This window comes from Pongo abelii, chromosome 9 (assembly GCF_028885655.2).
Source record: "Pongo abelii isolate AG06213 chromosome 9, NHGRI_mPonAbe1-v2.0_pri, whole genome shotgun sequence".
Taxonomy (NCBI): Eukaryota; Metazoa; Chordata; class Mammalia; order Primates; family Hominidae; genus Pongo; species Pongo abelii.
The window spans coordinates 10,681,930-10,695,040 of record NC_071994.2 but is presented as its reverse complement, the minus strand read 5'-3'; the positions used below and the strand labels follow the sequence as shown (position 1 = coordinate 10,695,040).

The 13,111-nt window shown below is 60.4% G+C and overlaps 1 protein-coding gene across 4 annotated transcripts in view; it reads right to left on the bottom strand.

The window, feature by feature from the left end:
* Nucleotides 1–13,111, bottom strand: part of MACROD1 (mono-ADP ribosylhydrolase 1) — a 170,341-nt gene that overhangs the window by 10,678 nt on the left and 146,552 nt on the right. For 3 of the 4 annotated variants that reach the window (XM_024255642.3, XM_024255640.3, XM_054525736.2), the window contains exon 4: nucleotides 5,957–5,986. The exons of the other annotated variant lie outside the window; for it this stretch is intronic. In XM_024255642.3, the coding sequence (XP_024111410.2) occupies nucleotides 5,957–5,986 (30 nt within the window). The remainder of the gene's footprint in view (nucleotides 1–5,956; nucleotides 5,987–13,111) is intronic. 4 annotated transcript variants of the gene reach the window in all.

Below are 13,111 nucleotides of genomic sequence, written 5' to 3'. Positions count from 1 at the left end.
CACGTCAGGGCTCTGTCGATTCCCATCCTGATTTAGGACCTGCCTCCCTTCTTACCATACAATAGGAGAGTGTTTTAAAAAATGTTTTTATTGAGCCAGTAAAAGCTTTCCAGGAGGGAGGTGGGAGAGAGGAGGGGGCCTGGCAGACACCAGGCCAAGGGTCTGTCGGGAAGGCTGGTGGCTGCCCCAAGCCCATCAAGCCTTCCTGAAGCAGACACAGGCCCTCCCCCTGGGGGGCCCCTCCATCCTGCTCTACCTGCAGAACTCCTATTTAGCCTTTGGGACCCAAGTCAAATGCTCCCTCTGCTGGGAAGCCTCCTACCAAACTGGGTCTCCCTGAAGGCGGAGCCAAGTCCTGAGTCCCAGCATTTGGCATAGCTCCCTCAACTCAGAGAGAGCCCCAGGGAAGAATGGGTAGTAGGGGAGTAGGGGGACTTCCCTGGGACTCAGTGCATTGCCAGCACCATCTAGTTTGGCCCCAGGGCCTGGTGGGTGGGGGTCCAGGCCCAGAGTGAGGCAGGCACAGGAGTCCTGTGCCCTCTAGGTTAAGTCCCTTTAGCCCCAGCAGCCCCTGGGGGCTCTCACTGCATTGGGGGTACCCGGGAGACTCCCTTCTCTGCTCCCCGAGACTGAAGCCCTCTCCTGCTCTAAATCACCGCACATTTGCCATAAAAACAGTGGGTTGGGGCCCCAAAGCCCTGCAGGCCAGGCCCAGCCCCATCTTCTGAGCCCCAGTTGTGCTGGCCCCTCCTGGCAGGAACTCCATGCCACCACCCACACCAGGGTGTTGGCCAGGGTGTCGGCTGGGGTGTTGGTTGGGGTGTTCGTTGGGTTGTTGCCTGGGGTATTGGTTGGGGTGTTGGTTGGGGTGTTGGCTGGGGTATTGGTTGGGGTGTTGGTTGGGGTGGTGGCTGGGGTGGTGGCCGGGGTGTTGGCTGGGGTGGTGGCCGGGGAGTTGGCTGGGGAGTTGGCTGGGGTGGTGGCCGGGGTGTTGGCTGGGGTGGTGGCCGGGGTGGTGGCCGGGATGGTGGCTGGGGAGTTGGCCGGGGTGGTGGCTGGGGAGTTGGCCGGGGTGTTGGCTGGGGTGGTGGCTGGGGTGTTGGCTGGGGTGGTGGCTGGGGAGTTGGCTGGGGAGTTGGCTGGGGTGGTGGCCGGGGTGTTGGCTGGGGTGTTGGCTGGGGTGGTGGCTGGGGTGGTGGCTGGGGAGTTGGCTGGGGTGTTGGCCGGGGTGTTGGTTGGGGTGTTGCCCGGGGTGTTGGTTGGGGTGTTGGCTGGGGTGTTGGCTGGCATATTGGTTGGGGTGTTGGTTGGGGTGTTGCCTGGGGTGTTGGTTGGTGTGTTGGCTGGGGTGTTGGTTGGCATATTGGTTGGGGTGTTGCCCGGGGTGTTGCCCAGGGTGTTAGCTGGGGTGTTGGTTGGGGTGTTGGCTGGCGTGTTGGTTGGGGTGTTGGCAGGGTGTTGGCTGCCATGTTGTTTGGGGTGTTGTTTGGAGTGTTGGTTGGAGTATTGGCTGGGGTGTTGGCTGGGGGGGTGTTCACTGGGGTGTTGGTTGGAGTGTTGGTGGGGGTGTTGGGGTGTTGGCTGGGGTGTTGGTTGGCATGTTGGTTGGGGTGTTAGTTGGGGTGTTGGCTGGCATGTTGGTTGGGGTGTTGGCTGGCATGTTGGTTGGCGTGTGTTGTTTGGGGTGTTGGTTGGGATGTTGGCTGGCATGTTGGTGGGGTGTTGGCTGGCATGTTGGCTGGCATGTTGGTTGGGGTGTTGGCTGGCATATAGGTTGGTGCGAGTTGGTTGGGGTGTTGTTTGGGATGTTGGCTGGCATGTTGGTTGGGGTGTTGGCTGACGTGTTGGCTGGAGTGTTGGTTGGGGTGTTGGCTGGAGTGTCGGTTGGGGTGTTGGTTGGGTTGTTTGCTGGCGTGTTGTTTGGGGTGTTGGCTGGCATGTTGTTTGGGGTGTTGGCTGGCATGTTGGTTGGGGTGTTGGCTGGGATGTTGGTTGGGGTGTTGGCTGGCATGTTGGTTGGGGTGTTGGCTAGGATGCTGATTGGGGTGTTGGCCAGGGTGTTGCCTGTTGTCCCTCTCCATTGAGGGACTGGCAGGCTGGCAGTCCCCAGGGTGAGGGGATAGGATGTGGGTGCCAGACTGAGAGCTGTGTCCCCAGCTCCCAGGGCACACAGAGGGTGCCACTCACTGCACCACAGATGTTAATTATTTACTTCAAAGCAGGAAGCTCTTCTAGGGGCTCAGAATCTCCCATAACCCTGCCCTCAGGGAGAGTCCATTCCAGTGGGGAGGCAGGCAAGGAAGAACAAACACAAAACACAAGCAGGGAATCAGGGCTGCGGGACGAAAACATGGAGCAGGGCAGTGCATCAGGGTTCTGGGCAGAGTGGCCAGGGCAGGCAGGATGGCCCTTGTGCTTGTTCGAACAATGGGTGGCTGGTCACGGGAGGGGCGTGGGTAGAGGCCTGAACTCCTGTAGGAGGGATGTCCAGGGACCCCATGGGAAGATGGGTGTGTCTGGGCAGAGTCAGATGGGGTCTAACTTGGGCAGGTAGGGGATTAGGACTGGATGAACTCAAAGGATGGTGGGAGGAGCAGGGGTATAGGGGAGGCCAGAGCACCTCCGGGGACCAGGTTGGGCTCCATTCCAGCCCCAGCCTCATCCCTACCACAGCCCCCTCCCCGCCACCTCCACTGTGTTCCAATCACATTAGCAGAGTGACAGTCCCAGCAAGCGCTGGCGGTGGCTCCATAAATCTCAGCCCATGTTAAAAGGTTGGACTCTGGGCCCACTTCCTCCAGGGGCACCTGCCCAGTCCATCTCTGCATCAGTCAGGTTGTGTGAGAGGCCTGTGCCAGCCTCTCCTCACCCCTAAATGCTGGAAGGGGAACCAGAGAGACCTCCACCGTGCCTCTGAGTGGCCAGAGCAGGGCCCCTCCACTTCCTAGAGTGAGGTCACAGGCCATCTGTGAGCCACTCCTGGATTTGCCAAAACATCTTTGGTTTCCACTTGCTGCCCTTGGGTAAGTCTGCTGCTTAATGTGTAGGGTCATCCCCACCTTTACCTGTAGTTCATTCATTCAATAAACTTTTTTTTTTTTTTTCTGAGACAGGGTCTTGCTCTGTCACCCAAGCTAGAGTGCAGTGATGTGATCTTGGCTCACTGCAGCCTCTGCCTATGGGGTTCAAGCAATTCTCCTGCCTCAGCCTCCTGAGTAGCTGGTATTACAGGTGTGTACCACCATGCCCAGCTAATTTTTGTATTTTTAGTAGAGACGGGGCTTCACCATGTTGGCTAGGCTGGTCTTGAACTCCTGACTTCATGATCTGCCCACCTCAGCCTCCCAAAGAACTGGAATTACAGGTGTGAGCCACCGCTCCTGGCCTTAATTTTTATATTTTTAGTAGAGACAGGGTTTCACCACGTTGGCCAGGCTGGTCTCGAACTCGACCTGAGGTGATCCACCCACCTCGGCCTCCCAAAGTGCTGGGATTACAGGCATGAGCCACCATGCCCGGCCCCTTGTTCCTTGTTTTTTGAGACAGGGTCTGACTCTGTCACCCTGGCTGGAGTGCAGTGGCGCAATCATGGCTCACTGCATGGCTTACTGCAGCCTTAATCGTCTGGGCTCAAGTGATCCTCCTACCTCAGCCTCCCAAGCTATGACTACAGGCACACATGCTACCACGGTTGGTTGATTTTTTTTTTTTTTTGTAGAGATGGGGTCTTACTATGTTCCCCAGGCTGGTCTCAAATTCCTGGGCTCAAGCAATCCTCCTACCTCGGCCTCCCAAAGTGCTAGGATTACAGGCTGGGATTACAAACATTTACTGAGCACTTATTATAAGTGCCAGCCCCAGTTCTGGGTGCAGGAGATACAGTCTTTCACTTTCAGAGGGTAGAAGACAAGGAACACAATATATAAGTAAATTACACAGCACATTAGAAGGAGACAGGTGCTCAGAAAAATTAAAACCAGAGCAGGGTGGGGGCCGGGGCAGTGCCAGCATGGGACAGGGGAGGCAGCTGCAATTTCAGCTAGGGGCCAGGGTGGACCCCCCGAGAGACGGCATTCAAGTCAAGGCCTGTCCCAGTGAACGGAGCAGCCGCGTGGACAACTGGAGCAAGGGCATTGCAGGCAGAAGGAACTGCCAGGGCAAGGGCCCAGAGGTAGGAGTGGGCGGGGCCTGTCCAGGGAGGCCAGGGTGGCCGGAGCAAAGTGGAGAGGGTGGCAGCGTGGAGGTGACTGTGAGAGGTGGCTGGGGACCTAACGGGCCATGCCCTGAGTGAGACGAGAACCCTGGCAGGGTGGTGGGCAAAAAAGACTCAATGAGCTGACATGGGACTGAAAGGCCTACCCCCTTTGTGATCCTTTATCTTCCTGAACTGAATGGCTAAAGATCTCGCTCCTCACAGGCTCTCTGGGATCCTGGGCCATCTCCCACCTCCCCACCTCTTGGCTGGGCTCCAGCCATTCCTGTGTCAGAGCCTCCCTCTCCTCCACTTCCAGGCCTTTGCCTGTGCTGTTCCCTCTGCCCAGGACACCCTTCCCAGCACTCTTCACTGGGCTCACGCCTACGCATCCCTTGGATTGCAGAGGAGGCACCACCTCCTTCTAGAAGCCTTCTTGATGCCCAAGCAGGGACAGGCACTCCTCATCAAGCTCCTACGGTGCCACTCCCATCCCCACGCCCACACCACAGATCACCCTGTGTCTTGGTGGTGCTCTCATCTGCACTGGGAGCTCAGGGGACAGGGACCAGGCCCATCTGTGCCCGGCAGTATCTATTCTGGCACCCAGCTCAGGGCCCGGCACACAGGGGTGATGAATGAACGGAGGAAGGGCAGGCTGCTGTGGGTGGGACATGCAGGTGTCAGGTCTGCAAAGTGTCCTCCAAAAGGACAGGCTTTGGAAGAGGGTCCTAGGTGGCCTGTTTTCAGGACCACAGTCCCCGGCAAAGCCCCTCATTCTGTGAGGCCTCTGGGGAGCTGTGACCTCCATGGGGACAGCTAGAGGAGAATGGGGAGGAGGGAAAACATCTCAGCCACAAACAGACCCCCATTCTGCATCCTGGCTGGTCACCGACAGCTCTTAACGCTGCTCTTATTTATTCCTGACCTTCATGCCCCTTTTATTTTTCCCCCTTTTAAAACCTGGCCTGGGCCCCGCCACCGCTGCCGTAAACACGGCCCCCGGGATTTATCCGGCGGCGCATTAACCTCTGACCCCTGGCTCACCAATCATCCTGCTGCCTGTGCAGACAGCGGGCAGCCCAGCCAGCTGGGGGGCTGAGGGACTGGGCTGAGGGGCTGGTGTGGTCTGCCCTACGTGGGCTGGCCATGGAGGCAGGCGCTGGGGGTACAGGGACACGCCCGCTTGGTGCCCGTGACCTGGCCCGTATCCCTTGCGGCCAGGTCCACCCTGACCTCTGACCTCCTGCCTGCCTGGCCCTGCCAGAACCCCTGCTCCGTGGTGGTCGTTAACAATGGCAGACACAGAGACATCCCAGGGCTGAGAGCTGGCAGCTCTCTCCCTGACTTTGAGAGACCTGTCCTGGCTGCAGAGCCCGAGGCCCAAGGGCAGGGCAGAGATGATAATTTTGCCCTCACAGGTTGGGAAACTGAGGCCAAGAGGGACAGAGCTGCCCAAGGTCACAGGGAGATCAAGGTCAGGGCTGGGTTTTTGCCACCACACTTGTGGCCCCTGCCCAGTTACAGAGCAGGAGGTCTGCGTTCAGAGGGGTCGGGAGCTGGCCCAGGTTGCCTGGTGGTGAGGGTGCCAGGCCTGCCATCCAGGTCTCCAGCTCTGGGGAAGGGAGGCGCCCTGTGAGGACAGCAGGGAAGGTGGATGGCAGTAAGATGAGCACCGAGGGCAAGGGGCAGGGGAGGAGCAGACCCAGCAGGGGAGATGCCACACCCCACCCCCACCCCCACCAAGACAGAAGGTCCACTCACCGCCACCGCCTCCGAGCAGGGAGCTATTGGCTGCAAGAGACAGAGACAAAGGCAGATCAGTGGGGAAGGGGCTGCGGCGGGAGTATCAGCCTTGGGCGGGGGGTGAGGTCAAGATGGGAGTGGGCTGCCAGCTAGGTCTTCAGACTTGGGCACGGGGTCTTCCCAGTCCTCTGGGGCGGTAGTAGACGATGGTGAAGAGGGAGGAGGTTCCTCATGGGCCCGGCGTTTGTAGGGTGGTAGGGCTGGGGACACAGGAGAGCTATCAGGGCCTGCGTGCTCACCCGGACGCAGACGCATTGGGGGGTCCAGAGAGGCAGATGGCCCCCGCCCATGGCCCTTTCATTCCTTCACTGTTTCGCCCACAGTATCTCCTGAGGCCAGTCAGCGCCAGGCCTGGTGCAGAGATGTGGGGAGGAAAGGACAGGTCCCCTTCCCCAGGGCTCACAGCTTCCGGCAGGGCACAGCCTTGAAGCCACTAGGAAGCAACCTGCACCTTTGCAACCGGACTAAGCGCTGCCCAGGGCCAGAGCTGGAGGACTGAGAACACGGAGCAGTGCTGGGGGGGCGCAGAAGGGGGCGGGGGTGGGGGCGCCCAACCGCGAGAGGGACAAGGCGAGCCGGGTAAGGGGCCTGGAGCACTGCCACTGGAGCCAAAACCGGATAAACAGCAGGGTGACTGGGGCCATGTGGCTTTGTGCCTCATTTTCCCCATGTGGGAGAATAGCCCCACCTCGCCAGCTGGTGTGAAGGCCAATGGAGAGGGGTCCTCAACTCTGAGCCCCGCTGCAGGAAGACCTGGGTCCCCGCCCCCTCCTTGGACTAGGGGTATTGCTGCCAGGCAGAGCTGGACTGATGGCTTTGTGGCTGCCACCTTCCTGCACAGCCCTGTCTGTCTCAGTCTGTCCCACCGGCTGCCCCCCGCCACCATGCAGCTGACACGGGGGCAAAGTGAGGCTGGCAGCCCCTCTCTGCGGGAATGCCAGAGCTGTGCATGCCAGCACTGCCCCCAGCCTGGGCTCCAGCCCCCATCTGCAGCCTGCGTCCGTGGTAACTGCCAGAGCTCATCAGGGAAAGCAGCGGGCGAGGCCAGGCAGGTGCCGCCCAGGCCCAGATGCTGCCCAGGTGGGAGGCCAGCTGCGCCCGCCCCTCTGCCGAGGAGTCCTGGCTCCCAGACAGGGCCTTCAGCTCTGCACACAGCTTTACTACCCACCCCATCTGCCCAGCCCATCGCAGCCCTTTCTGTAGAAAGGATGGGGGGACACAGAGCTGAGCTGGGCCGGCCAGGCTGCAGGCCCAAGATGCTGTGAGGACGGCATGGACGCTGCTAAGTGGTGTCGGGCGGCTCCGAGTGGCTGGTCTCCCAGAGCTGACAGCTCTTCGCTTGGGGAATAATTAATTCCACAGCCTGAAAACCCAGGGCTGCAAGTTGCCACGTTACTTGCGAGATTAATACAAGCAGCTAATTAAGATGGAGAGGCGAGGAGCGGCTGGGCGCTCCCAAAGCTGGGGTGGGGGCCGCGGGAAGTGAGGGGGAGGTGAGCTGAGTGCTGCCAGTGAGGCAGTTGGAGCATGAGCCAGAGCTGGAGCCGGAGCCGGAGGCAGAGCAGAAGCCGGACCACAGTGGGGTGCCCAGGCTGGCCTGGGACAGGCTACAGAGGGGCGGGCCCCCCAGTGACTCTGGGTGGGGCCTGTGCCCACAAATGCACATTTCTTTCTTTCTTTTTTTTTTTTGAGATGGAGTCTGGCTCTGTGGCCCAGGCTGGAGCGCAGTGGCACCATCTCGGCTCGCTGCAACCTCTACCTCCCAGGTTCAAGCGATTCTCCTGCCTCAGCCTCCTGAGTAGCTGGGACTACAGGCATGCGCCACCACACCCGGCTAATTTTTATATTTTTGGTAGAGACAGGTTTTCACCATGTTGGTCAAGCTGGTCTCGAACTCCTGACCTCAAGTGATCCGCCCACCATGGCCTCCCAAAGTGCTGGGATTACAGGTGTGAGCCACCGCGCCTGGGCACGAATGTACATTTCTGCTGACCAAGACTATTTGCTGGGTGTAGACTGGCTGCTGGGCACAGATGGGCCCATTTATTATCACAACAAAGCCACAAGGGAGGTGCAATGGTTCCCACTTTACAGAGAAGGAGACTGAGGCTTAGGGAGCTTGAGTTATGGGGTGGCAGCAGCAGAATTGGAAGAGTCTGTCTGACTCCAAAGCCAAGCCACAAAGCCAGCTGACCCCAGGGACACTGTCTGAGGGTCGGTCAGAGGGACTGCCTTTCCCTGGCCAGGTGTAGGGCTTGCCTTCTCGAAACCAGGCAGAGCACCCCGCAAGCCCGAGATGCAGCCTCCACCCACTCCCCACCCCAGCAGGTCCAGCTGCAGAGGCGAGGGCTGGGTGTCTGGGCAGTGCCACCCCAGAGCCAGTGAGGGAGCAGGGGGCATCTCAGGTCTCGGTCCAGCTCCAGGCCCCTTGGCCTGGGCAGTCCTGGCAGCGGTCGGCAGCTGCCCTCCTTGGCCCCTCCCCACCTCCCCCCATCACCTCTCTCTCTTAATTAACACCGGCCACAAATGAGCTGGCTCCTGCTCAAAGAGGGCGCCGTGCCAAATAGGTTGGCAGCAAGCCTCGAAGGGGTGGTAGGGGAGGGGTGCTGACCTGCCGTTCTGCGGTCCCCTGTGGGAAGGTGATGCCATCCCCCTGCCCACTTGGCACCCCCAAACTCCACTGTGTGTGGCCTGCACTGTGCCCGGCAAGGTGATGGGGTGAACTGACCGACGCCAACCGGGCCAGAGCCTGAGGAGGGGGTGAGCTGGGGGCAGAGGGAAGACTTCGCTGGGTGGAGCTGGGGGAGGCCAGGCCAGGAGATGTGATTTCCCACAGGTGAGAGAGAGTGGCCGCAGCCCAGTGCTGGGGGCTCAGACTCAGATGCACAGAGGACCTGGTCCCAGGCCTGACCCACGCGCAGTGGGTGCCCCGGGAGGCCAGTCTACTGTGCTCCCTTCTCTAGCCCCCTTTGCCTGACATCCCACGGGTGGGGGCTGTGGGGGGCAGGTGGCCAACCTGGTGGCTGGGACCAGTTCCTCAGCTCCTCTTTTCCCTGGGTGCCCGTTCTGGCCCCTGGGCCTCGACACCAAGCCACGTGGTTCCCCCATAAAGCTGCCTCCAAGGCCGGAGAGCTGGGCCAGGCTGTGCAGGGAAATGGCCTGGAGGCTTGCAGAGAGGAGCCTGGGGCGGCTGTGCCCGCCGACGCCAACAGACAGCCTTCGGGGTGTGGCCACCCAGCCCGCCCAGCCCAGGGCAGGGCCTCTCGGGTCTCCCTGCTCCTCAGGCCTCTGTGCACCCCAACATCTTGGCCCATGGCCAGCTCTTTTCACCTCAGCTAGTCCCTGGCCACCGGCTTGAGCCTCTAAGTCCCCCCTCTACTGCACCACCCCCCTCAGTTTGCTGGGAGGCTGTGGTCCTTATACAACAAGTCATCAACCCAGTTTCCAGAGGAGGAAACTGAGGCTCACAGAGTACCCGGGGACTGGGGGAGATGCAGCTGGGCCCAGGAGCACTGGTTGTCACAGCTCCTTTTCTTGACCCCCAACATGCCCATCTCAAAGGGCTCTTCTTGCTGTAGGCGTGGTGGCTTCGGGCAGGTGGTGGCCGCGGGAGGTGGGGGATGGGCACTGGACTGCGAGTCCCCGGCCCCACCCAAGGGACCCAGACCTGCTTCCAGCAAACAGGGGTCTTTGAAAGCCATGTGGGGCTGAGTGGGGGACCCGAGCCTGGCCCTGGGAGCTTGGAGGGGCACAGTTTGCTTTGGCTCTGGGTGGGGGTGGGGACTCCCGGCAGCAAGCACACCCAGGAGGCTGCGGGGCACCCTAGTCTGCGGTCTGCTCTTGGAGTCACCTGTAGGCCACCACTGCAGGCCGAGGCGGCCTGGCCCCATCGGGTTCCCCCCGCCCGAGGACGTGCCTGCGCCATGCTCCCTGGGACTTGATTAACTGGCTCTGAGCCCGGTGCTGCGCCTGTGACCTTCGGGTGGCACCCCTCAATGCCAGTCACTGCCAAGTCCTCTGTCCTCTGCTGGTGGTCCCTGGGGACTGGGGGCCTGGAAACCTCAGTCTCCGTCTCCCACACACCCCTCCTCCCGGCCCTCCTCTGCCCCAGCACTTGCTGTCCCTGAGGGCAGGTGCAGTAGCTCCCCAGTTTGTGCCCCTGCTCCCAGCCTAGTTAGAGGCTGGCAGGTGGCTGCTGTCCAGCGAAAGGGAGAGGGCCAGACCTGAGTGCTTGGAAACGACAGGTCACAGGAGGCCCAAGGCACAGGTGGCACCCGGCCCCTCCTCCATGCCCCACACAAAACATTTGAATTCAGTGCCAATTGGGTGCCAGGGTTGTGCTGGGCAGCAGGCACAGAGAAAAGAACAGTATGTAGTCCCTGGGCCTTGGAAGCTTCCAGTCCTGACCAGAGGGGTAGCTGGGAGCAGGCTTGAGAGCTGCCCCGGGGGTGCTAAATGCTGTGGCGAGGGGAATGGGGGCATGTGGGATCTACTGAAGTCTGCAGACTGGGAAGGCTTCTCGGAGGAGGTGGCATTTGAGCTGAGGCTTGAGGGATAAGAAGGAAAGGCATGGAGGGAGGGGCACGGGGGCGTGCATGAGGAGGGCACCCTACCAGCCAACACCTCACTGAGAGGGCAGCGCCAGCCTCCTAGGGCCCAGGCAGGGCCAGCCTCCCTGCTGGGCACAGTAGGCACGTGCTTAGGGCCCATGACACTTTTAGGGGCCCACAAAGATGTTGTAGTTCTTTTAAAATCAGAAGAAAACAATGAAATTTTAGGTCAAAGACAATGTTATCAGATATAATATTAATACATTTGTCTTGATGCTAACCAAGTCATAAAATGTAATTTAAGATATGTTTTATGGAGGAAAGGGACCAACAAGGTGGAATGGCTGGGCCCAGGCTGGGTAAGCTTGGTGTGTGCACAGCTCATTTAATCCTTTCCCTGTTTGGAAGATGTGATTACAAACCCATTTTACAGATGAGGACGCTGAGCCATGGAAGGTGATCCTCTCACAATCATTTGGAGAGGACGTAAAATCTCCTATTTTGCCCCAGCTGCCCTATGAAAACCCTCCCAGTGGGGAGCCCTGGGGGCCTTGGGAGCCTTAGTGAGAAATGAGAAATCCCTTTGCTCTTAGGATAAAGACTGGTTCCTTGCAGACCCCCAGGCCCCATCGACCATCTCCTCCCCTCCTCCTCTCCCTCTGCTGTACATATGGTCCTCAAACTTGCCCCATGCTCTCCAGCCCCAGGCCCTTTGCATAGACTCTGCCATGGCACCTCTGCCTGGAGGAGACCCTCATCATCTCCCACCTCCTCAGGTCTCCTGGCCCCCGGTGATGCTCTCCTGGGGGGCCATGAATCGCTATCACTGCCTCCAGAATCCCCTCCCAGGTGCCTATCTTTTTTTTGGAAATGAAGTCTCACTGTCGCTCAGGCTGGAGTGCTGTGGTTGGATCTCGGTTCACTGCAACCTCTGCCTCCAGGGTTCAAGTGATTCTCCCACTTCAGCCTCCCGAGTAGCTGAAAGTCTAGGTGCGAGCCACCACGCCTGGCTAATTTTTTTTATTTTTAGAGACGGGGTTTCACCATGTTGGCCAGGCTGGTCTCGAACTCCTGAGCTCAGGTGATCCACCCACCTCGGTCACCCAAAGCGCTAGGATTACAGGCGTGAGTCACGGCCCCCAGGTGCTTATCTTGATACCCCCACTCCTGCCCTCGGGTGTCTCCCCCACGGTTCTTCCCCGGCTCTCAGCACAGCGCCTGGCTCACAGCAGGTGCCCACTAATGAATTCCTGAAGGAGCCCGTGGACATTATAGATGGTGCCCAGAGTCACTCAGCTGGATTTGAGCTGGGTCTGCCTGCCTGACTCCCAAGCTTCAGCTCTCTACCATGGGCCATGCAGGGGAGCCCACCCTGGGGCCCTCGGGAGGCAGGACCTGGGCAGGGAGCTGTGTAGGCGACAGGGGCTGCTCCAAGGGCAGTGGCAGGAGGCCTGAGCCACGAAGGTGCTCAGGTGCAGGAGCTGCCTCCGCTGTTTCCTGACAGGGACGAAATCCTCCAGCCCAGGGAGGGGGGCTGCCGAGGGCGGTGAGGGGCACTGTGTGGGGGCCGGGACATCAGAGGAGACGCAGTGACCCGAGGAAAGCGCTGAGCAGGTTCCTGGGCCAGGGAGAGGCCGGGCGAGCAGGCACAGCGGTGACTTTGAGGCGGGCACAGCCCACCTGCATGTCCCTGGAGGCCGCCTCCACTCCCCCTGCTTGCTGCTCTGCGCCTCACCCTGGCCTCAGCTGCCTGGAGGTGCCCCAGCCAGGAGTGGGGAGCTGGGGGCTGCTCCCCTAAGTCACCCAGCGTCCAGGCCTGGCCTTCATTCTCCCCTCCCCCTTGTGAGCCGGATCTCAGACTTCTGTCCCCTGACAAGTGTGCAGCCAGCCCCACCGTGTGCCCGGGCGCTGGGACATGGATGGGGACAGCCCTGCTGGCACGTGCATCATCTGGCCGGGAGACCATCAAGAAAGACAGCACGAGAATCAACTTGCACAAGAATACCTGTGAGTGCCAGAAGCCGCGAAGGAAATGCAAAGGGGGGGGGGCAGTGGATCTGGAGGAGTGGGCGGGGCCTGTTGAACCCTGGAGCTGGTGTAAACAGCACAGCCAGGCAGGGGTGGGGGACGAGGAGCAAAGGCCTTGAGGTCTCGGGGGCTGAGTGAGGAGCAGGGAAGGAGGACAGAAGTGAGGGGGGTCAGGCAGGAGCAGCCCCTGGGGGGCCTTGAGAGCCTTAGTGAGAAATGGGAGCTGCTGGGGGGTTTAGACAGAGGAGGGATGAACCGCACAGGGAAGGGACTGGGGGCGCAGGTAGTGGCAGGAGGGGCCTCCTGGCTACCGCAGTGTCTGGGTGACCCCTGCCTCCGGGATGTCTCTCAGACTTCCCCTGGGGATAGCAAGCCTCCTTGGTGCTCCCACAAAGTGCGTCCCCAGCATCCTCCTCACCCTCCCTGAGCCCAGATCCCCACCATCAGCACAGAGCCTGGCACCTCCAAGGGGCTCCGTGACTGCCAACTGTCCCAGCATCTGACCAGCTGGCAGGCCTGGCCCCACAGGGGGCTT